The 22,009-nt window shown below is 43.3% G+C and overlaps 1 protein-coding gene across 3 annotated transcripts in view; it reads right to left on the bottom strand.

Moving 5' to 3' along the window:
• Positions 1-22,009, bottom strand: part of TAOK3 (TAO kinase 3) — a 433,972-nt gene that overhangs the window by 223,002 nt on the left and 188,961 nt on the right. For all 3 annotated transcript variants that reach the window (XM_073625563.1, XM_073625585.1, XM_073625574.1), the window contains one exon: positions 17,544-17,678. In XM_073625563.1, coding sequence (XP_073481664.1) covers positions 17,544-17,678 — 135 coding nt within the window. The remainder of the gene's footprint in view (positions 1-17,543; positions 17,679-22,009) is intronic.

Here is a 22,009-nt window from a genome sequence, read left to right as displayed (position 1 = left end):
CTTTTAACATTCCTGATGATACATGTACATACACAATTGCCTACTGAATGGCAAATTTTAAAGCCATTATTCAGGTTTAAAGTGGTTGTAAACCCTCTCATATACCCAGCAAAGTGAATAGCTTCAGGTGATACACAGAGATGAAACAATCCTAGTTTTACTTGTTTAAAATGCAGCCAACTCTTCACTACATCCCTTCAAAAGTGCACAATCATAATAAAATCCTTCTACATCTGTCAGGAGCAAAGAAGAGGGACTGGAGAGCTGCAGTTACAGTGTGTGAGAGCTGATTGGAGGAAAAAGACACCCCCCCTCCACACAGCACAGGAATGAAGAAAGGATACAGAGCTGTGTTCTGAATAGGCAAGCTGTGTGCTGAGCTCAAATTTGATCTCATGTGTTGGGAAAAGTTCTCAGAAGTGACTCATGCTGATAAGAGGAAAGAAGCACAGGAGAGAAAAAAAAAATCAAGGCTTTGGAGAGAGACAAAGTAAACACTACAGATAGATGTTCTTTGTTCAGATTTCATGACAGGTTTGAAACCACATCTAAAGTGAAAAGTTAACCTTTTTGCAATTTATCATGCAAATAGGGTTCATAGCGAACAAATCTTGGCTGCAGCACCAGCTTAGCAGCTTGTGCTCCCAATCTACATGGAAGGAAGGAGGAAGCAAGCATCAGAGGTCTACTAGGTCATACCTAAACTCTCCACCCCCTCCTCAGCTGACCCCCATACTCAACACTGTGCCTGACCCCCCCCCCATCACCCCCACCCTCATGCATGCAACCCATCCACCTCACTCTCACCATTTAACCGGACCTCAATTTATTGTTTTTTTAAATTATTTTTAAAGTGCAAATTGCACATCATACTGCAGAATATGTTGATCATTTTTTTTTTTCCAAACTCTTTCAAAACTCTTGACCACAATGTATTTCAACAGAATGCTCTTATGAAGAGCCAATATAACCATACCATATAAAGGTCAAGTGGACCAAACCTACCATGGATATATTTTCTAGAATGTAACAAAAAGTAGCATATAGGGAGGCAATTCTAAGTGCTGGAACCATTGCTGTTAAATATCCCACTTTCCCATGCTGCTTGCAGGTTCAGTTTCCAGAGCTATTGTTTGACTAGAAGTGGTTGTCCCTCTTAAAAGTCTACAGGGCCAACTAATTCATTTCAAATATTGCAAAGCAAGAGAGTGCTTAAGTCGCACAAATGTGACCTGCGTGGCAAGAGGGGAGATTTAAAAACAGCAATGAACGGAAGCATGGAGTCATCCAACTGCACTGTAGCCAGAACAGTTTTTGAATTTTTTTGCACATGTTAAAATGCACATTTTGGGTTTGAAGATTAGGTAAAAACCCCAAAAGGTTATACATATTTTCTGAAAGCAGAGACCCTGGAGAATAAAATAGTGGTAGTTGTAATTTTTTTTAGATCACATGACATTAGTGCAACTATTTATCAACCCCCATATTTTCAGTAAATGATGCACTAAAGTTTTTTAGTGCACACAAATACAATGTATTACCTAAGTTTGAGTAAAATATAAAAGATAAGGCTGCATTGAATAAATAGATACCAAACATGTCAAATCTTAGGTTAGATGTTAGGTGTTAGATTGTGGAGGTCTGTAGCTGTAGAGATTTTAGTGTTAGGGTGAACTTATCCTAAGTTTGTTTCGATAATATAGGGGGCTGACAAGTCTGCTATGTGATAGCATATATGGAATGGCAATGAGACATCAGGCGTCTATTACCTCTAATCCTTCTCCTGCACTCTATTAAAGCTAATCAAGCGCAGATCATGCAGCTAGGAGATGACAGCTCTGAACCCATAAATGGCAACATGCTTGTTGTTTCCTCATGTGCTCACTTAGCAGCAGAGCAGCCACTCAAAACGGGACCCAGAAGCTATTGGCAATTATAGTTGGAGTGTCTACTACAGTGGTTTCCAGCTTCCACATAGATCTTCCAGGTATCACACATTCATACCTAAACTGATCCAAGCTGGACCAATGTAACCATGCAAAAAATATCCATACCCAAACTTCAGCTTTCAAGAGTATGAATATCAAAAACTTTTTTTATATTTTAGTTTTGAGCAGTGTTCGGAAGGAATAGAAACTATGTTATAATTTTACTGTTGTCTACAACCCTAGTGGGAAGATATACCTTCTCCATTTGTCCTGTAGGCTATTGTTGAAATAGAAATATTGGGAACTCCAAAAGAAAAAAAAGATTTATGTATCTATACGCTATCAATTTGTGGCATTCCTTAAATCCCTGACTCCTATTGCCTTTTTTTTCAAGGTGCAATTACTGTAAAGGATGTCATATTTGCACTACCTAAGATTCTACTTACCCTGTTTCCCCGAAAATAAGACCTAGCGTGATTGTCGGTGATGGCTGCAATATAAGCCCTACCCCCCAAATAAGCCCTAGTTAAAGTCCTTGTAGGTCTTATTTTCCGGGTAGGGCTTATTTTCGGGGAAACAGGGTAGGGCTTATTTGGGGGGTAGGGCTTATATTGCAGCCATCACTGACAATCACGCTAGGTCTTATTTTCGGGGAAACAGGGTACTTGCTCCTACTGCTTTCCCCCTCACTGCCCAAAATGCTACAGAATTCCACTGTTGTCAAGGGAGTATTGGTGGAGCAAAGGCGCATGGTTTCTGCCAGCAATAAAATGGCATGGCAACATTAGCCAAGTGCTCTTTTAGTCACCGGTGTACTGCAACACTGCCATAAGGGAATACAAATGTTTTTCCATTCATCACTGATTGATGGTTTCAACCACTTCTTTAATAAAGACACACAGCAATGTAAAATATTGTGAAAATTGGTTAAGAGATCTGTGTTAAGTTAGATGAAGCATGTCACATTTTAAAAGAAACACAGGAAACGCCTATGGGTTCTCAAACAATCATGTATGCTCACACTCACACACAGGCTAATAACTAAAAACTGACTTTATACATTTTCCTTGCTATTAAATCAAATAAACTTACATACTGTGCACATGTGAAAAGAATTTGGGGCAGAAACCATAAAATGATTAAGTTTTATTAAAGAAAAAAGGAAAGGAAAACAGGCACTTCTCATTATGCAACTTATATTTTGAATATTTACCTTCACATATGCTATAAGAATTCATAATGGAAAATTCTGCTTACACAAGTGGTGGCTACTGTAAAATGCATTCCTTTGCTACAACCATCCCCCTTTCCCCTTGCAGGGAAAACAGAAAAAAAAAAAAAATAATAAAAAAAAAAAAAAAAAAAACCACGATTCCTCCATTTCTGCTGCCATTGCAATTTGGCAGTAGACCCTGCCAGCTGCCAATATACCCGAACAGTGCCTGCATCTAATTGGATGAAAGTGCTGTTCAGCAGACAGTTTTCTGCCCAGCTCCTTCAATTTTTCAATCAAGGAATGGCAGGTGAGAGGTGGTCAGGGCGAATCGCTAAGAAAATTTTTGATTCCTGATGAAGGAAGCAGTCCTATGGGCAGGGCTTTTTTTTCAGCAGCAATGCAGTTCCGGCACCTCTGGAACTGAATTTATGTAATGGCTGGGGGGTGCTGGAGGGTCTATTCTTGGCTGCTGGAGGTGATCTATTGTTGCAGAGGGATCTATTGTTGCTGGGAAGGACCTACTATTGAGTGGGGACCCTACTGATGCTGGCTGCTGGGAGACCTTTTGTTGCTGGGGTAGATCTATTTTGCGGGGAGTAGGTATTGTTTTTGGTGGGAGGTCTATTGTTGCTGGGGGGGGGGGATCTATTTTTTGTAAAGGGTTCTAGTGCTGCTGGCTGCAGGGATCTATTTTACTGCTTTCCCTGTTATCATTAACAAAGTCCATACAAATTATGTAGCACCACAAAATGATACTTGGTTCTGTATTTTCCTAAAAGGGTGATACTGGGAGGTGGGTAGGGGGGGGGTACCAAGGGACAGTGCTCGGAGGTGGGTAGAGGGTGGAACCAAGGGACAGTGCTCAGAGGTGGGTAGGGGTGGGGAAAAGGGGTGATGTAAAGGGGGGAGTACCTGCACCTATTCTCTAAGAAAAAAAGCCCTGCCTATGGGCAATGTAAAATAGCATACATTAAAAGATCTGTTCAGTTTTAAAGAAATATGCAGGGCTGCAACAGATTAAGGTGATTAAAACGTCAGAAGGTTTTTTTTATATCTTGATGCATTCTATGCATTAAGATAAAGCCTACTGTGTGCAGTAGCCCCCTAATACTTACCTGAGCCCCTTCTAGATCCAGCAATGTTGCACAAGACACTTCCTCTTCTCGGGTCCCTCTTTGGTGCCCCATAGCAAGCTGCTTGCTGTGGGAGCACTCAACAGGAGGGAGGGGCCAGAAGCGCCAAAGAGGGACCCGAGAAGAGGAGGATCTGGGCCACTCTGTGCAAATTCACTGCACAGGGCAGGTAAGTATGACACAATTTTTTTTTTTTTTTTTTTAGGTAAAAAAAATAACGAGAGACTTTACAATCACTTTAAGTGTGTCCTGCAAAACATTAAAAGTAGCCCTGTCCCTTAAGGATTTGTATAGGCATGACCCAAATACACTCCCAAACCTTCCTATCCTCCTCTGTATCATGTTCCAGCCCTCATTTTTTTCTTTACCTTGTTCCTGTAGTGAGAAACAGCTTCAATTATTCCCTGGGACATCATTCCCAATTGTCTAAAATGGTTGTGGGGCAGCTGCTGGAAGCTCTGTTCCAACAAATATAACATGGATGGGGGGGGTATGTGACAGAATATGGAGCAGGTGTGCATAGTAACCAATCAGCTTATAGCTTCTGCTTGTTCAGGTAAAGCTGACCTTCAGCTTTTGATATATGGTACTTTACTTTGTTTGGGCCAAGCTAACAGGTTAGGCCACTGGATGTGCTGTATAACCTGTATGTAGTTGAGGCTACATACAGCATACTGCAGGGTTTCCAGAGTTTGAGATGAGACTTCCTGTCTGATACCAGGAACACAGTAGTCTATCTGATTGGCGCTCAGCTATTAAGAGAAAGCAATGTATTCTAGCAAAGAATACAAAGCTCTGATTGGCAGAGGTTGTGACATCAGCCCGCCTCTCTGACTCAGCCAATCAGAGGAAGCTTTGTATTCATTGCTAGAAAACATCACTTTCTTTGAATGGCTGAGTGATGCTCAGATAGACTATCATGTTCCTGGTATGAGACAGGAAGTCTCAGCTTGAACCTGGAACACAGTAAGGTATGCTGTATGTAGCCTCAGCATATCCAGCAGCCTCACGTTAGCAAGGGACAAAGTTTGTTTGGGCCAAGCTGGCCCAAACAAACTACGTAAAGTATATGATTGATGCAAGCTCAAAAAGGAAGTTAGTAGCAAACTGGATTTCTAACAGATAAACAGTTATTTTTCTGTACTTTCAGCGTTTTCAAAATGGTAAAATGCGCAGAGTGCGCCAGTACTGTATTTTACAATGGCTCAGGCTTCTTTAGCTCCAAGAGACACAGGAATCAGGGATATGAAATGTTGGGTTTACATATTCTTTAGAACTTAAAGTGGTTGCAAACCTTTCACATTAAATCTGAACAAAGCACATATTTTAATAGTGTTTACCTGTCTCTCTCTGGAAAGTGTAATTTCTCTCTGCTGTCTAGTTCCTCTTATCTCCATGAGTCACTTCTGACACATTTTCCTGACACCAATAGTAAAAAGGTGACAGGGGAGGGAGCTCTAGCAGATTGGCAGCCTCTCTCCAATCAGCTCTCAGAGTGCAGCTCCCTGTCCCCTGCTTTGCGAGTCTGAAAAATCCTTTTTATCTCTGAGTTTTGCAAGGATGTACAGGACAAATGGCTGCAAAAACACAGACAACTTATGTAGGAGGATATGTTTAATCCTGTGTCACCTGAGGCCAGGCACTTCACTGGGTATAAGGAAGAGTTTACAACAACTTTAAAGTAGATGCAAACCCAATCACTAAAATCTCATGTAATCTTTAACATGTAAATGTAATATCAAAATAGGTTTTAAATCTTTTTATCCCTAAAGCTTTATTGCCAGAATACCTGGTGATCTTGCCATATAGGTTCCCAGTTCAGACACTTCCTGGTATGGGGTATCAATACTCTATCCAGGTCTCCCAATTGCTCTCCTGCTTTGTCACCCTTTCATATGTGTGTTCAGTGGAGACCACTGGGTTGATTTACTAAAACTGGAGAGTGCAAAATGTGGTGCAGCTCTTAGAGACCAATCAGCTTCCAGATTTTTTTTGTTTTGTCAAAGCTTAAACCCTTAAGTCTGCCCACCAAATATTTACTGCGGCAGGGCGGCTCTATTGAGCCAAAAGCAATGTACCTGTAAAGTTGTTTCATGCAATAGATAGTGTGAGCGCACGCTGTATGGAGCAGGAGATGATGCACATGTCTGCTTCACAAAATGTAAACAAGGCAGATCCCCATTCTGACAGGGGAGAACATAGAGATTGTCTGTTCCTAGTAGTTAGGAACAACGATCTCTGTTGTTCCTGTCAGTATTTCCCCTTAGAAACAAACTAAGGGAACACCTGTAACCTTTTGCTCGCCCCTGATGTTAACCCCTTCCCTGCCAGTGTCATTTATACAGTGATCAGTGCATTTTTTTTTAGCACTAATTACTGTATTGGTGTTACTGGTCACCAAAAACTGTCACTTAGAGTCAGATTTGGGTCAGTGCCTTATTGCAAAAAATGCCCTGATCATTAAGGGGGTAAATCCTTTCAGGGCTGAAGTGGTTAAGTCACTAATATAAAACCTCCCATCCCCTTTGTAATATAACAATAAGTGTCCCTGCGCCTGTGTTATGTAAAAAATAAAAAAATATGCTGATCTGTACCTATATCACAGCGTGTCCCTGGCGATCACGCAACTCCTCGGCTCTCTCCTCTGCCTGGCGGACAGCTCCAGCGGGCAGGGCTGAGCACGCCTGCTGACGTCAGCCAGGGAGGAGAGAGAGAGCAGAGGAGTCACGTGATCACCGGGAAGCTGCTGCGATATAGGTACAGATCAGCCTTCTTTTTTATACTGCATAAGTTCAGGGACACTTATTGTTATATTAGAGGGGATGGGATGATTTTATATTGGATATGAGAGCTGCAGGAGCAGAGGGGGCAGGTACTGACACGAGCAGACAGGGGGGTAGGGGAGGGGGGAAAGAATGGAGGAGAGGACAGAAGGACAGAGCAGGGCTGCGGATGATGGAGGCAAGTAAACTGACCACACTGTCAGGGCTCAGCAGCCATGATATACTGTGGTCAGTTTACAGGGGGGAGGGAATAGCCAGGCAGGATCAGCCAGGTTTTTTAGATATAACATGCTTTAGGGGACAGAATCGTTTTTTTATTTTTTGGGTTAACACTTTAATTGAACAAGCTGAAGAAGAAGCTTAGAAGCCGATTGGCTACCATGCACAACTGCACCAGATTTTGCACTCTCCAGTTTTAGCAAATCAAGCCCTGAGTAGCCATGCTGTTTTCACCATTAAGAATCATAGGCAATTCCATGCAACCTCTGTTAAAGCACATGCATGTAGACAAGAAGGGACTCCAAAAAGACTAGGTGATTACCAACGTTTAATTTGTAAGAGGTCAAAAAAATATTTTTAGAAGGAAAAACATGGCATTTGTTTATAATTCAGTTTGAGTTCCAGCTAGGGTTTCTACTCTAATATCCAACATTAAAGCTAATACTTTTCCAAGGTAATCTTGTGTGTTCTGCAAACAGAAAAATGGCCATGAGAATAAATTTATCCCCCCAATTTTTTTTTTGTTTGTAGACTGCATTTGTTTTGGGCTGAAGGTTTCACACATTTTTTTCCCCTAGAGATGTGATGTAGGGATCAAAGTAGGTTTAACAAACAGAGTGTACTGTCTATCCATAACATCTGTTGATGTCTCTCAATGCCCTCTACACCGTGCGATAATTCTCTTCCTAACAGGGTATTAAGAGGCAAAAATACATCTTCTGCTGACCACATGAGGAGCCTCCTGGTTACATTACCACTTAACAACCAAATGCGGCTGATTACAGTCCACGTGTTCAGACCAGAATTTACAGCCCGATAACCAGTTTGAGGACCACTTTATCTTACTAATGGATACATCAAGCTGGATTAGCGAACAGAAAGATTACTAATGTCATTATGTTAGGTGAAAATTCTCTACCCATGATAGATGCAGCAAAACAATGTTGTACAATGCCGAGGAATCTTTTACAATACATGGACAAAGTCAAATTTGTTTAGGTAGAAAATATATAGTACAACTGAAGATAAGAGTAAATACTGTATAGTCCCTGCTAAACTCAATGATGGTAAATTACAATTATAGAAATGAAAAGTGCTTTTACAGTAGGTTTCCTGCATGTGTTTTCTTGTAGTATTTAAACTTTCCTGTGGTATTTTTGTGGTGACATTTGCTTTTCCACTAATTTTGTTGGTTAGTAAAAATTACAGAGGGTGGTATTTAATAAATCTTGTGGTAAAGCCGTTATAGTAACAATTAGCAGATGAGTAGTTAATATGACCAAGGCATTTGGCATGGGAGAAAGCAGCTGTATAACTGATACAGGCAAAAAATAAGTGTTTCCTTTAGAGTCTGGCTTAGCTTGGATGCAACAGTGTATTCATTTATGCCACTTTGTCAAATACCTAAATTGTTTTTATCACATTGTGTATGTAAAGGGGTTGTTACATTTGAATATTCTGGAGGTTAGTTTTACTATTTCAGTATATTTACCAGTTTAGTGCTAGCCTAATACCAGCAAGGCAATATTTAAACCTGGAGACAAGTTTACAGTAGAAATGTCCTGCTGGAAAGCAATGGGACTCATTTGTGTTAAGTGTTGGAAAAGTTGGACCAACTTTCCCATAGTAACCATTTTTTCCCTTTCCCCAGGCTGGTTGATATAGGATACAGAGATTGATGCATTTCTTAATTTAGACACGACTATTTGCTAACAGCCATTTTTCACAAAACTAGGAATAAACATAACACACAAGTGCAAAGCTATAAAATATACCAGCTAGTATTACTATATAAAATAGAAAAAAAGACACACATTAGAGCTCCATGTACACTACCTTAAAAAACGTTGCGCCTAGGGGAGTTTAAAATTTTGTCTGTAGAAGCAACGAATGTTATCCTATGTGTCCATGCACATTAGGTAGTCTAGAGACTTTTTTTTTTTTTTTTTAAGCTCAGCGTTCCGAGGCAGAAAAAAAAAAAACCCCTTCTGTTTCACGCTTTTTGAAAGTGTTTTTCTGGCAGAAAAAAAACAAAAAAAAAACAACACTAAAAACTCCTAAACACTAGTAAACCCCCTCCCTCAAAATTTGCATTTTTCGCGTTTTTTTTAAGCTAGTGTGCATGGAGCCTTATAACATGCAACTTTTAAAGACAGCATTTTAAAGCCCCTTGTGAACAACCTTTATACAATACTCCAAGTTTAATTATTACAAATGATCATTTACCAGGTATAGCCCAAGACCACCTGAAAACACGACTGAAAAACTGCTGCAGGTATAAAGTGCAGGCAACCAGAGGTGCCTGCACGTACTTGCAGCAGCCTCCAAAACTCCACATCATGGCTAAATCTTAAGTCGTTGTGATACACAAAACCCCTGCACGTTCCTAAATCTTGCACACTTCTATTTACAGTGTGATTACGAATCTTAGGGATGAGCCAATAGAATGTGTGCAAGGGGAGGGAGCAAAGCTTCATGGCATGCTTTGACCATACCCATCAGAGCAACCAGAGATTTGGTTGCAACAGGAGGGCTTGGGAGGCTGAGCAGGCATGTGTAGGTACCTCTATTCCCTTAAAGCATGTTATGCAGCACAGTGCTTGTGCTCTGTAATTTGGCCCCCTGCATCACCTGAAATACCTGGTTGATCCTGCCTGGTTCTGCCCTCCCCCCTGTAAACTGACCACGGTTTATCGTGGCTGCTGAGCCCTGACACCGTGGTCAGTTTATGTGCCTCCGTCAACCGCAGCGCTCCTCTGTCCTCTCTCCCCCCTCCCTGACAGTGGTGCTCTGCTCCCCCCCCGCTGCCATCATAATTGTAATATACATACAATCCCCTCTTGTAAATAACGAGATGTGCCCCAGTGTATGTGTTTTATAAAAAATATGAGGATTTCTACCTTATTTCACAGCGCTCACGTGACTGCTCGGCTCTCGCCTCCTCTCCTTCCCAGCTGACGTCAGTGGGAGTTCATAGCCCCCTCCCGCTGTAGTTGTCAGCCCGGGAGAGGAGAGAGCCGAGCAGTCACACGAGCACCGGGGGATTCTGTGAAATAAGGTAGAAATCGTCTTTTTTTTTATATAAAACACATACACTGGGACACATATTGTTATTAAACACAGGGGATTGTATGTTCATAAACAAGTGGTTTTACAGCCACTTGAATAAATCTATATTCCAAACATGTTTTTAGAGGTTCACCTGGAGTCCAGATTAAAATGTAATTTAACAAGGTATGCACACACCTTGTACTTTGATTAGCTACTGAGTAATCACACTAATCCCATTCCAGTTCATGGATCCCCAACCTTCTATTTGTTTTATCTGGTTACAGTTTAAAGAAGGTAAAGAAAATCTGAAAAAAGGAAAGAGGGAAAATGAAGGTAATGACAGAATTAAGAGTGGGGAAGACATGGAACCCCCCGTCCATCTGTCAATTTTCACCTAACTACCAATTCTGCTGCTCAAGAGACTTTTTAATTATATGGCCAGTACATGCATCTCAGATTATAGAAGCAAATGCTAAGTTTGCCATTTTTAAACGAAGTCCAAAATGAATTACTGAATAAAGCATTTGTCAGCTAAGCAATTCATTCAGTTAAAAGCAACCTGAAATCATGTAACAGCATCCATAGTCCCCTTTACAATCTTAAATAGACACAAGTCCAAAATCTGTTAGTGCTCCCATCCAAGCTCAGGTTGGGTGTAATGTATGGGTACCTATTCCACTGCTACATACATTTTAAATCTTTTAACAGCTACACACATTTTCCTTTTCATGGTTCTGCAATTCTCATGTAATCAGATCTATGTTGAAACAAAGTTTGATCTAAGCTCAGCTGCACTAAGGCAGCCCATACATTAATCTGAGTTTTTTAGTTCAACCAGCTGGTTTAAAGTGATACTAAACACACACTGTTGAATTTACATTTTCCCTTCTATTTCTGTATATGGATGTTTACACTGTAATTATTGTAATAAAAACATATAAGTACCTTTTTTCTAATTGATCTACAGCTGTCACATGACCCACATCTTTTCCAGCCTGTCTGCCGGGAAACATAAGCAGGAGGAGCTTCTAGTCCTCTGCTGCTGGTCACGTGTTCATAAATTTTTTTTTTTTTTAATTGTGTTTAGCTGTTAGTGGGCATGGAGGAGGGAGTGGGATGCCATTTACCACTGTGTATACATCTACTTGTGTGACCCTGTAGTCAAATGGGCTGCTCAGATGTGATAGTGATAAAATGATAGTGCTCATCATAGAAACTCAGTGAAAACTGAACATTTGCAGAGTTGCTGCAACAGCTACAAAACCCCTAGCTGCATTGGGGACATGGACAGAAGGGGGAGGATAGAGCAGCAGGATCAACTAGTTTTTTTGCAGAATACAGAAAATGGATCTCATAGTGACTGAGCGAGTATGAGCAGCATGTAATACACCATTTATTGATTTTTTTTGTGATGTGGGTTTAGTAACTAAGGGAAAAAACTGACCCGATTCCCTCATTCACATACTCTGTGGATGGAGGAGTCTTCCCTACCATGTCATTAAATTCTGAAAGCAGGGAGACTTGCCCAGTGTCAGAAAACACTGATCAGCACTGCAGGCTATAGGCTGGTTGAACAGAAGTCGATCGGTAAATAGACTTTTATTCAACCACAGTGCCCATACATGGATCGAAATTCATCCAGTTCCTGCTGAATTTCAAAACATGTATTGCCAGGTTAGGAAGATGCTAAGTCTAAACTCTAAAGTATACTACCTATGCCATTCTGTAGCATTCAGTGGGTCCCATCTGTTATTTCAACAGTGTCAGACAAGGGCTGAGAAGAACAGCCTGCCACATGACAAGAAGCACAGCACATACAAGCCTTAAAAGGTGTTCATACAAGACCCACATTTCTGCAAGCAGTACCAAGAGATTAAACACTACATGTAATAAAAAGGAGCAAGACAAGGGTGCCTCTGTGATAACAAGCATGAATAGTGTCAAAAGCAATCTTTGCTACTTGCAGAAATTTTGCTGGAGAAGGGAAGAATGATTTGAATGGTCATGTGCTACAGTTTAGCAGCCACCTGATTCAGTAAGAAAAGAAGTATAGAATATAAAAGGGAATTTTCATAGCAACAAGCAACTCTCAATTGCCTGCACTTCCCAAGCTGCAGTCCAGCTTGTTACATACTCCCTGAAAGCTTTCATAAAGGTTCCACTCACATTTTGCCCAAAAACAAAAGTTGCCTGTTGGGGTATTCTGGAATATAGGTGAGGGTGAATACGTGACTACAGCTGCCTGTTTAGGTTTTTCTCACTTTTACATGCAATACGGTATGACAGGACGGCAAGATGATGCAATAAACAGAACACCACAGGACAGAAAAGGAGTAGAATGATACGAGAACCAATCATAGTTGAGCCACTTGTTGGGATATGAACATTGAGCCTTTAATAAAGTGCATTCTACTCATGAAAGATTTAGCTGGACTGTCAGGAAAACAGAGGTCACCTGAAGTCAGAGTTGCAGCTTAAAGCACCAGGGGTGAGAGTGCGCCAATCCAATGCAATGGCACCATGAGACCACAGGTCCCGTGTCCCCCTGTGATGACATCAGCCTCGTTCTACTGAAAGAACCCCCGCTGCAGGCCATCAATAGGAAGTGTCAATGTCATGCAGGCAGTGGACATGGACAACCAAAGAAGGAACCTTCCAGGAAGTAAACAGAAGAGAAAACTCAAGAAGAGAAGACAACTCGAGCTGACATTGCCACTCAACTGTGGCTTCAGGTAAGAAAAAATAAATAAAAGGGGGGGGGGGGGGTAGCATAGGCCATTAACTTTGTGATGAAGTTGTGTTGACTTCATTCATCCAATCATGAAGAGAAAAAATATGGGGTTTTTTTGTACATTTTCCTTGCATATGGTTGTGTACTCACAGTGAAGACAGCTTCACCTTATTCGCTTTGCAAAATGAACATGTTCTAATCCATTAGTAAAACAACCCCCAGTATTGGAGGTCAAGCAGTTGGCAAGCCCACAGCTGTTAGGCTTCTGGTGAGGGCAGACCATCTTACCATCTCAGCAATGGAGACTTCCATATTTCTATTATGACAGGCTTTATCACATTATTACGGGTATTATCACAGCAAGCAAATGATGCTCTGGTGACATTAAAATGATATAAAATGCCTGAATTAGGGTCTGATGGTCCAGTGTATTGATGGACAGCTTATGCCCAAAAGACAAAACATAAAACTATTAGACTGATACACTTTAAACAGTGGTATATTTAGCCACACATGGAATATGTTTTGTAAAACAAAAAAGACAGTTATTAAAACCATGATGCTTGCAAAGAATCTGAGGAATCTGACCACTGACATTAGACTATAGTACAGCGCCGATAAACAAACATTCTCTTCATTTCTAGGGCTATTTTGGCCTACATCTTTTAAGATCTCAAAAACACTATATTTGGCATTTCTCCTTAATAACACCACAGAAAAGCAAGCACATTTTACAATGATAGTGAAGTCACAGGAAAGACCACCACACAAAAGAAAAAAAAAATCTACACAAATCCATTACAAATATCACATATTAGGAACTTTTTGTACAATGAAAATACAATGGTATTTTGCACAATGAAAATGCCTATATGGCTGGTTCACAATACCAGAACTCAATGCAAAGATATTATAAGCACCAGAAGACAAGCCACAACTTTTTAAACCTGCCTTTTACAAAATTACTACAGCAGGTCCATGATCAGTCTTATGTATTCAAACATAAAGGTGGCCATACTCCAGAAGCTAGGTTGCCATTGAGCTTCAAAATAGTGCTGCTTCTTAATACAGAGAAAGTCTTGAAATACTGCTGTGCCAACATCACATTCTGTCATCTTAAAACCCTGTTGGCCTGTTTTTCATTTTAGAGACAACGTTCTGAAGTCTATACTGCCTAGCACTACTTTTAAGCCTAGTACACACTATGAGAAAATCAGACAAAAAATACAACTTTCGAATTGATTGTACGAAATTCTGATCGTTAGTATACAGCTTTCGAGCGCCGATCACGACAGTTCATGTGAAATTATCCATAGAGACAAACATGAATATTTTAAGAATTTAAAATCCTAAGACCAAGACCACGCATGCTCGGACATGAAAGAATACATTACATTAAGATATAGATATAGATATAGATATAATATAAAGAATATTAAGAATGTGAAGTAGCGTTGCACCAATACCGATACTAAGTATTTACATGAGTACTTGTACTCGTGCAAATGCTCTGACACTAAAACTGATACCTTCCAGTTCACATATGCGCATTGAATGTGTTTTGAGTCACATCCAATTTGCATGACTTGTGAACCAAAAGGCTTGTCTATGGAGCCAGTTTACATATGTGCAGGAGGGCCGCAGTGTGATTATAAAAAGAGTGTGGTATGATTTTCAGCCTGGTTCAGGTGTGATTTCCAAGGTCATACACTTTAATTCACAACTGAACAGCTGAACGAATGTGAACCCAATAACACTACACCACCAGGGCAGAGGCACAGCAAATAAGTGTAGCGAAGGAATAATTTCTCATTAGTCTGAAAAACGGTCACATGACACTAATATTAGGTATCGGTACTTGGTATTGGCGAGTATTTGAGAAAAAGTATTGGTACTTGTACTTGGTCTTAAAAAACTGGTATTGGTGCATCCCTAATGTGAAGGCCATCTGAAAACCAGTTACTCAGTCTACCTTTCAGTATATTAGTAGGGATATCAGTACACAAGCAAAACTAATATGTTGCTAGTGTGGCCTAACTAGACACTGCTTAAAGTATATCTAAAAATGAAAATGTATATATGTATATATAGTATAGTCTAGTTGGGAAAAAAAACACAAGTCCATCTAGTTAAACCAATAAATGTACTGCAGCTTAGCAAATCTCTAAGAATGGTATCAGCTTTTATAGCTATCATCTGTAAACTACATGCCCCCCCATGTAGTTAAGGAAAGGAAGGGGTGTCAAAACGGAAGGTTTTTAGAACTTCTGAATGAACACCCATCTCAAAAGTTGGGGACACTACTAAATGATGAAGCCAGACCCTACTGGGGATCCAACCACTCAAGTCATGCATTTTAAGACCATACCATTAAACAAGCAACCCCCCCCCCCCCTTTACCACTGATTTCTCAAGTGTGCTCCTACAAAAGGTTATTTCCAGAAGCATTGGCCTACATGTGATACTTCAAAAGAAGCTCAATTTTAGTCAAGTATACAGTTGTAGGTAAAATATTTGTATGAATTGCTACAATGAGCTGCATACTCTGGAAAGGATCCACTGTAATATGGTGTACCACTAATGAGAACCAAAAACGAATATTTCCCCTCAAACAGCTGCTAAAAATAAAATAGCTGGGAATATGAAATGTTCTGAAATATTAGGCTAATCAGAAGGCACTGGCACCGTCATAGACCATAAACTGGATTTTCTGTAGATCCAACACAGCCTCAAATTTGATACATAGAAGGATGTTTACATGCAACAGACGTTATGCAAATGTATGATGGGGCCACACAATACTAAAGGTACCCTCCTTGCTTCTTCACATGTGCAGTCTGAGATTGGATGACTCTCTATGCTAAAAATTTGGTCTTTTTACATGAGTAAGCATTTTTCTGTTTAGCAGAACCCTGTAATTACCTTTCTCTCTTTAGATATGTATGCACTGACATAAGAGACGTGTTGTTCAACGGGAACTTCAGAGGATTGGAGAATAGGAAAAAATATAAGAAAAAAAATGGTTCCTCTGCTATGATGACCATGTTGTTATTGCAAAGAGCATCTTGTCAGATGAGGACTGAACACCACAAGTGCATGTTCATGTGAACGTCTTTTCATGCATTATCAAACCCTGCCATGTACTAGTCTATGGCATATGCCAGGCTTTGGAATATCCAGCAACATATCTAGAAATGGGATTTGTACTCTTGTACCAACCAGCATCACTGGATGTCGACAAAAATCTGGGTCTGCCCCTTATTCATAATTGTTGCATTGATAAGCACGGCAAGAAACCCTACTGAACAATTTTTGGTGTGCTAAAAGGTTTCAGCCTTGCACTGCTAATGCATGTCCATAAAAGATGTTCCGTACATTTTACACAATGCCTATCTACCTAGATATAGTGACTATTTAGCCACACATACACATATGATGGTAAAGGGGTGTGACATAGCCCCCTCTCTTTTTTTTTTTTTTTTGTGCAAGGACACCCATCTATCGAGCCGGGAAAAATCTGAAGATTGTGCATATTATAGATCTTGAAATACACATGGTATAGGACTGCAACATAGCAGCTGACCCCTCGAATAAAGAACACAGCAAGGAGGAGAAATCCATTATTATTCGGTCTTCCTACAACACAAACATGTATGCCTTTGCTATAGGCTTCTTCATATACTAGACATACACCACCCGTCACCAGTCAGGGAGGGTCAAGCAAAAAAAAAAAAAAAAAAAAAAAAAAAAGAAAGAAAAAGAAAAAAAAAAAAACATCTCACCACCCATCAGTTAAAGAGGAAAAGCTATACATAGAGAGAAAGGTTTAATCGGAGGGCATTGATACACACAGGTGACATGAAGGAAAAAAAACACACACACAAAGAGATCCGTCTTTGAGAAGACATCTCCCTGCCCAGCTTGCTTTAATATTGCAGTATGACCACAAATCTGCCATTCCCACAATAGCTCTTTGTCAGATCAGCCACAGATCAGTATGTGTGTATATAAATCTATATGTATATGTGATCGCCATCATCACACACACATATATTATATATATATATATATATATATATATATATATATATATATATATATATATATATATATATATATATTATACACACACACACACTATATCAAGGGAATTTTGTATTCCATGCACAGGGCTAGAATTCCTCCTTTGCAAGCCCTGGTTGCTATGCCAACAAACATTAAAACATGAACGACAGATAGGGGACGGGGGAGGGTAACCAAGAGATGCAAATCTCTTTTTATGGAGGGAGGGGTGATGGGGTTGAGGGTGCCAGGATGAGGTGAGGGGAAGGTGCAGCAGAAGACGATGGGGGGGTACTGGGAGGAGGAGGAGGAGGAAGAAGAGGAGAGGAGGAGGAGGAGGGGGGGGGGGGGGATGGGTGATGGGCAATGTTGGGGGGGGGGGGTGTAGAATAAAAATAAAGCTAAATATCGCTGACTTACCAAAGATGCTGATTTGATTGTAGCGAATCGCTCGCGGGTCCGGTAATGAAGTGCCTGACTTTGCACTGACTGGGTAGGCCGCAGCTCAGGCCTGGGATCCCTGTGGTCCGCCTCATCCCTTATGAATGCATGATCCTGCAGGAAGGGGTGAAAAGCAGGAGAAAGGAGTGTGGTGTGGCCCCGGCTGCTGCTTGTCTCTCAGCCCTCCGTCCGCGCCAGCACGGCTGTAGGAGATGCATAGTTTAACGTGATTCCCCCACCCTCCCTCCCCCCCGCTCTCTGCTCTCTCCCGCTGTCTCACTCCCCCCTTCCCTCTCTCTCCGGTTCCCCCCCACCCCCCGAATGGGGTTTTTTTTTTTCTGCTGGCTACGGGTTTTTCTTCCCCGGCTCGGGGTCCGATGGATGGAGGGTAAAGATGGATGGTGCAGCCGCCGCCGCCGCCGCCGCCGCGCACAGCTCCCTCCTCTCCTCTCTTCTCTCAGTCCGTGCAGCTGGCAGCGGGCGAGGGGCAGGACGGTGATGGGCAGCCCAGGCAGCAGCGGCAGCCCATTGCAGCTGGAGCTCGGTGGTGGCGGCGGGGTCAGCTGATCCTTTTAAAGAGATGCTTGTGTGGCTCCACGGCAGTAGCGGCGGCGGCAGCAGCTTCCCCTATAGCTCGTCCACAATCCCATCCAGCCGGAGGAGGAGGCAGAGGAGGAGGGGACGGGGAGGGAATCTATGGAGATATATTTATTTATATCCCACACGTACACACACACACACACACACACACACACACACACTATAACCCAGATATCAGGCCGGCTCCTACTCCACACAGCACAGGGCCACCACAACCTGCTGGGGATAGGGGTGGGGGGAGAGCCGTATGGAGGTGCCTGCCATTACAGATAACGGGGGAGCCCCCTGTTTGCCTCATTCACTAGCTGCTCCCTGTGTGCACAAGCGGGTGGCTCCTTTTGTCTTTTACATGCTCTATTTTTGGGGTTTGGTTGTGCAGTCTCCTCCCCCTCCTGGCTATTTTTTTCCCTTTAATCTGGGTGGCGGCGTAGTGCTGCCGCTGAGAGGGGAGCCAGCCCCTGGCCACCGCACACCAGTCTGGAGGAAGGAGGAAGGAAGGATACAAGAGGATGGAGGATGCTGAGGATAGAGGAGACCAGGAGGATAGAGGAGACCAGGAGGATAGAGGAGACCAGGAGGATAGAGGATGCTGAGGAAAAAGGAGACCAGGAGGATGCTGAAGATAGAAGAGGATGGAGAATGCTGAGGATAGGAGGAGACCAGGAGGATGGAGGATGCTGAGGATAGGGGAGACGAGGAGGATAGAGGAGACCAAGAGGATGCTGAGGATAGAGGAGACCAAGAGGATGCTGAGGATAGAGGAGACCAAGAGGATGCTGAGGATAGAGGAGACCAAGAGGATGCTGAGGATAGAGGAGACCAAGAGGATGCTGAGGATAGAGGAGACCAAGAGGATGCTGAGGATAGAGGAGACCAAGAGGATGCTGAGGATAGAGGAGGATGGAGGATGCTGAGTATAGGGGATGCTAAGGATAGAGGAGACCAGAAGGATAGAGGATAGAGGAGACCAGAAGGATGGAGGATGCTGAGGATAGAGGAGACCAGGAGGATGGAGGATGGAGGATGGAGGATAGAGGAAACCAGGAGGATGGAGGATGCTGAGGAAAAAGGAAAACAGGAGGATGCTGAAGATAGAAGAGGATGGAGAATGCTGAGGATAGAGGAGACCAGGAGGATGGAGGATAGAGGAGACCAGGAGGATGGAGGATAGAGGAGACCAGGAGGATGGAGGATAGAGGAGGCCAGGAGGATAGAGGAGACCAGGAGGATGGAGGATGCTGAGGATAGGGGAGACCAGGAGGATAGAGGATGCTGAGGATAGGGGAGACCAGGAGGATAGAGGATGCTGAGGATAGGGGAGACCAGGAGGATAGAGGATGCTGAGGATAGGGGAGACCAGGAGGATAGGGGATGCTGAGGATAGGGGAGACCAGGAGGATAGGGGATGCTGAGGATAGGGGAGACCAGGAGGATAGGGGATGCTGAGGATAGAGGAGACCAGGAGGATGCTGAGGATAGAGGAGACCAGGAGGATGCTGAGGATAGAGGAGACCAGGAGGATGCTGAGGATAGAGGAGACCAGGAGGATGCTGAGGATAGAGGAGACCAGGAGGATGCTGAGGATAGAGGAGACCAGGAGGATGCTGAGGATAGAGGAGACCAAGAGGATGCTGAGGATAGAGGAGACCAAGAGGATGCTGAGGATAGAGGAGACCAGGAGGATGGAGGATGCTGAGGATAGAAGAGGATGGAGGATGCTGAGTATAGGGGATGCTAAGGATAGAGGAGACCAGAAGGATAGAGGATGCTGAGGATAGAGGAGACCAGGAGGATAGAGGATGCTGAGGATAGAGGAGACCAGGAGGATAGAGGATGCTGAGGATAGAGGAGACCAGGAGGATACTGAGGATAGAGGAGACCAGAAGGATAGAGTATGCTGAGGATAGAGGAGACCAGGAGGATGGAGGATTCTGAGGATAGAGGAGACCAGGAGGATGCTAAGGATAGGAGGAGACCAGGAGGATGAAGGATGCTGAGGATAGAGGAGACCAGGAGGATGCTGAGGATAAAGGAGACCAGGAGGATGCTGATAGAAGAGGACGGAAAATGCTGAGGATAGAAGAGGATGGAGGATGCTGAGGATAGAGGAGACCAGGAGGATGGAGGATGCTGAGGAAAAAGGAGACCAGGAGGATGCTGAAGATAGAAGAGGATGGAGAATGCTGAGGATAGAAGAGGATGGAAGATGCTGAGGATAGAGGAGACCAGGAGGATGGAGGATGCTAAGGATAGGAGGAGACCAGGAGGATGCTGAGGATAGAGGAGACCAGGAGGATGGAGGATAGGGGAGACCAGGAGGATGGAGGATGCTGAGGATAGGGGAGACCAGGAGGATGGAGGATGCTGAGGATAGGGGAGACCAGGAGGATGGAGGATGCTGAGGATAGGGGAGACCAGGAGGATAGAGGATGCTGAGGATAGGGGAGACCAGGAGGATAGAGGATGCTGAGGATAGAGGAGACCAGGAGGATGTTGAGGATAGAGGATGCTGAGGATAGAGGAGACCAGGAGGATGCTGAGGATAGAGGAGACCAGTAGGATGGAGGATGCTGAGGATAGAAGAGGATGGAGGATGCTGAGGATAGGGGATGCTGAGCATAGAGGAGACCAGAAGGATAAAGGATGCTGAGGATAGAGAAGACCAGGAGGATGCTGAGGATAGAGGAGACCAGTAGGATGGAGGATGCTGAGCATAGAGGAGACCAGAAGGATAGAGGATGCTGAGGATAGAGGAGACCAGAAGGATAGAGGATGCTGAGGATAGAGGAGACCAGGAGGATGCTAAGGATAGGAGGAGACCAGGAGGATGAAGGATGCTGAGGATAGAGGAGACCAGGAGGATGCTGAGGGTAGAAGAGGATGGAGAATGCTGAGGATAGAAGAGGATGAAGGATGCTGAGGATAGAGGAGACCAGGAGGATGCTGAGGATAGAAGAGGATGGAGAATGCTGAGGATAGAGGAGACCAGGAGGATGCTGAGGATAGAGACCAGGAGGATGGAGGATGCCGAGGATAGCGGAGACCAGGAGGATAGAGGATGCTGAGGAAAGAGGAGACCAGGAGGATGCTGAGGATAGAGGAGGCCAGGAGGATGGAGGATGCTGAGGATAGAGGAGACCAGAAGGATAGAGGAGGCTGAGGATAGAGGAGACCAGGAGGATGGAGGAAGCTGAGGATAGAGGAGACCAGGAGGATGGAGGATGCTGAGGATAGAGGAGACCAGGAGGATGGAGGATGCTGAGGATAGAGGAGACCAGGAGGATGCTGAGGATAGAAGAGGATGGAGAATGCTGAGGATAGAGGAGACCAGAAGGATGGAGGATGCTGAGGATAGGAGGAGACCAATAAGATGGAGGATAGAGGAGACCAGGAGGATGGAGGATGCTGAGGATAGAAGAGGATGGAGGATGCTGAGGATAGGAGGAGACCAGGAGGATGGAGGATGCTGAGGATAGAGGAGACCAGGAGGATGCTGAGGATAAAGGAGACCAGGAGGATGCTGAGGATAGAAGAGGATGGAGAATGCTGAGGATAGAGGAGACCAGGAGGATGCTGAGGATAGAGACCAGGAGGATGGAGGATGCTAAGGATAGAAGGAGACCAGGAGGATAGAGGATGCTGAGGAAAGAGGAGACCAGGAGGATGCTGAGGATAGAGGAGGCCAGGAGGATGGAGGATGCTGAGGATAGAGGAGACCAGAAGGATAGAGGAGGCTGAGGATAGAGGAGACCAGGAGGATGGAGGAAGCTGAGGATAGAGGAGACCAGGAGGATGGAGGATGCTGAGGATAGAGGAGACCAGGAGGATGGAGGATGCTGAGGATA

The sequence above is a fragment of the Aquarana catesbeiana genome, linkage group LG01 (genome assembly GCF_042186555.1).
Source record: "Aquarana catesbeiana isolate 2022-GZ linkage group LG01, ASM4218655v1, whole genome shotgun sequence".
Classification (NCBI taxonomy): Eukaryota; Metazoa; Chordata; class Amphibia; order Anura; family Ranidae; genus Aquarana; species Aquarana catesbeiana.
This window is presented reverse-complemented; position numbering and strand designations above follow the sequence as displayed.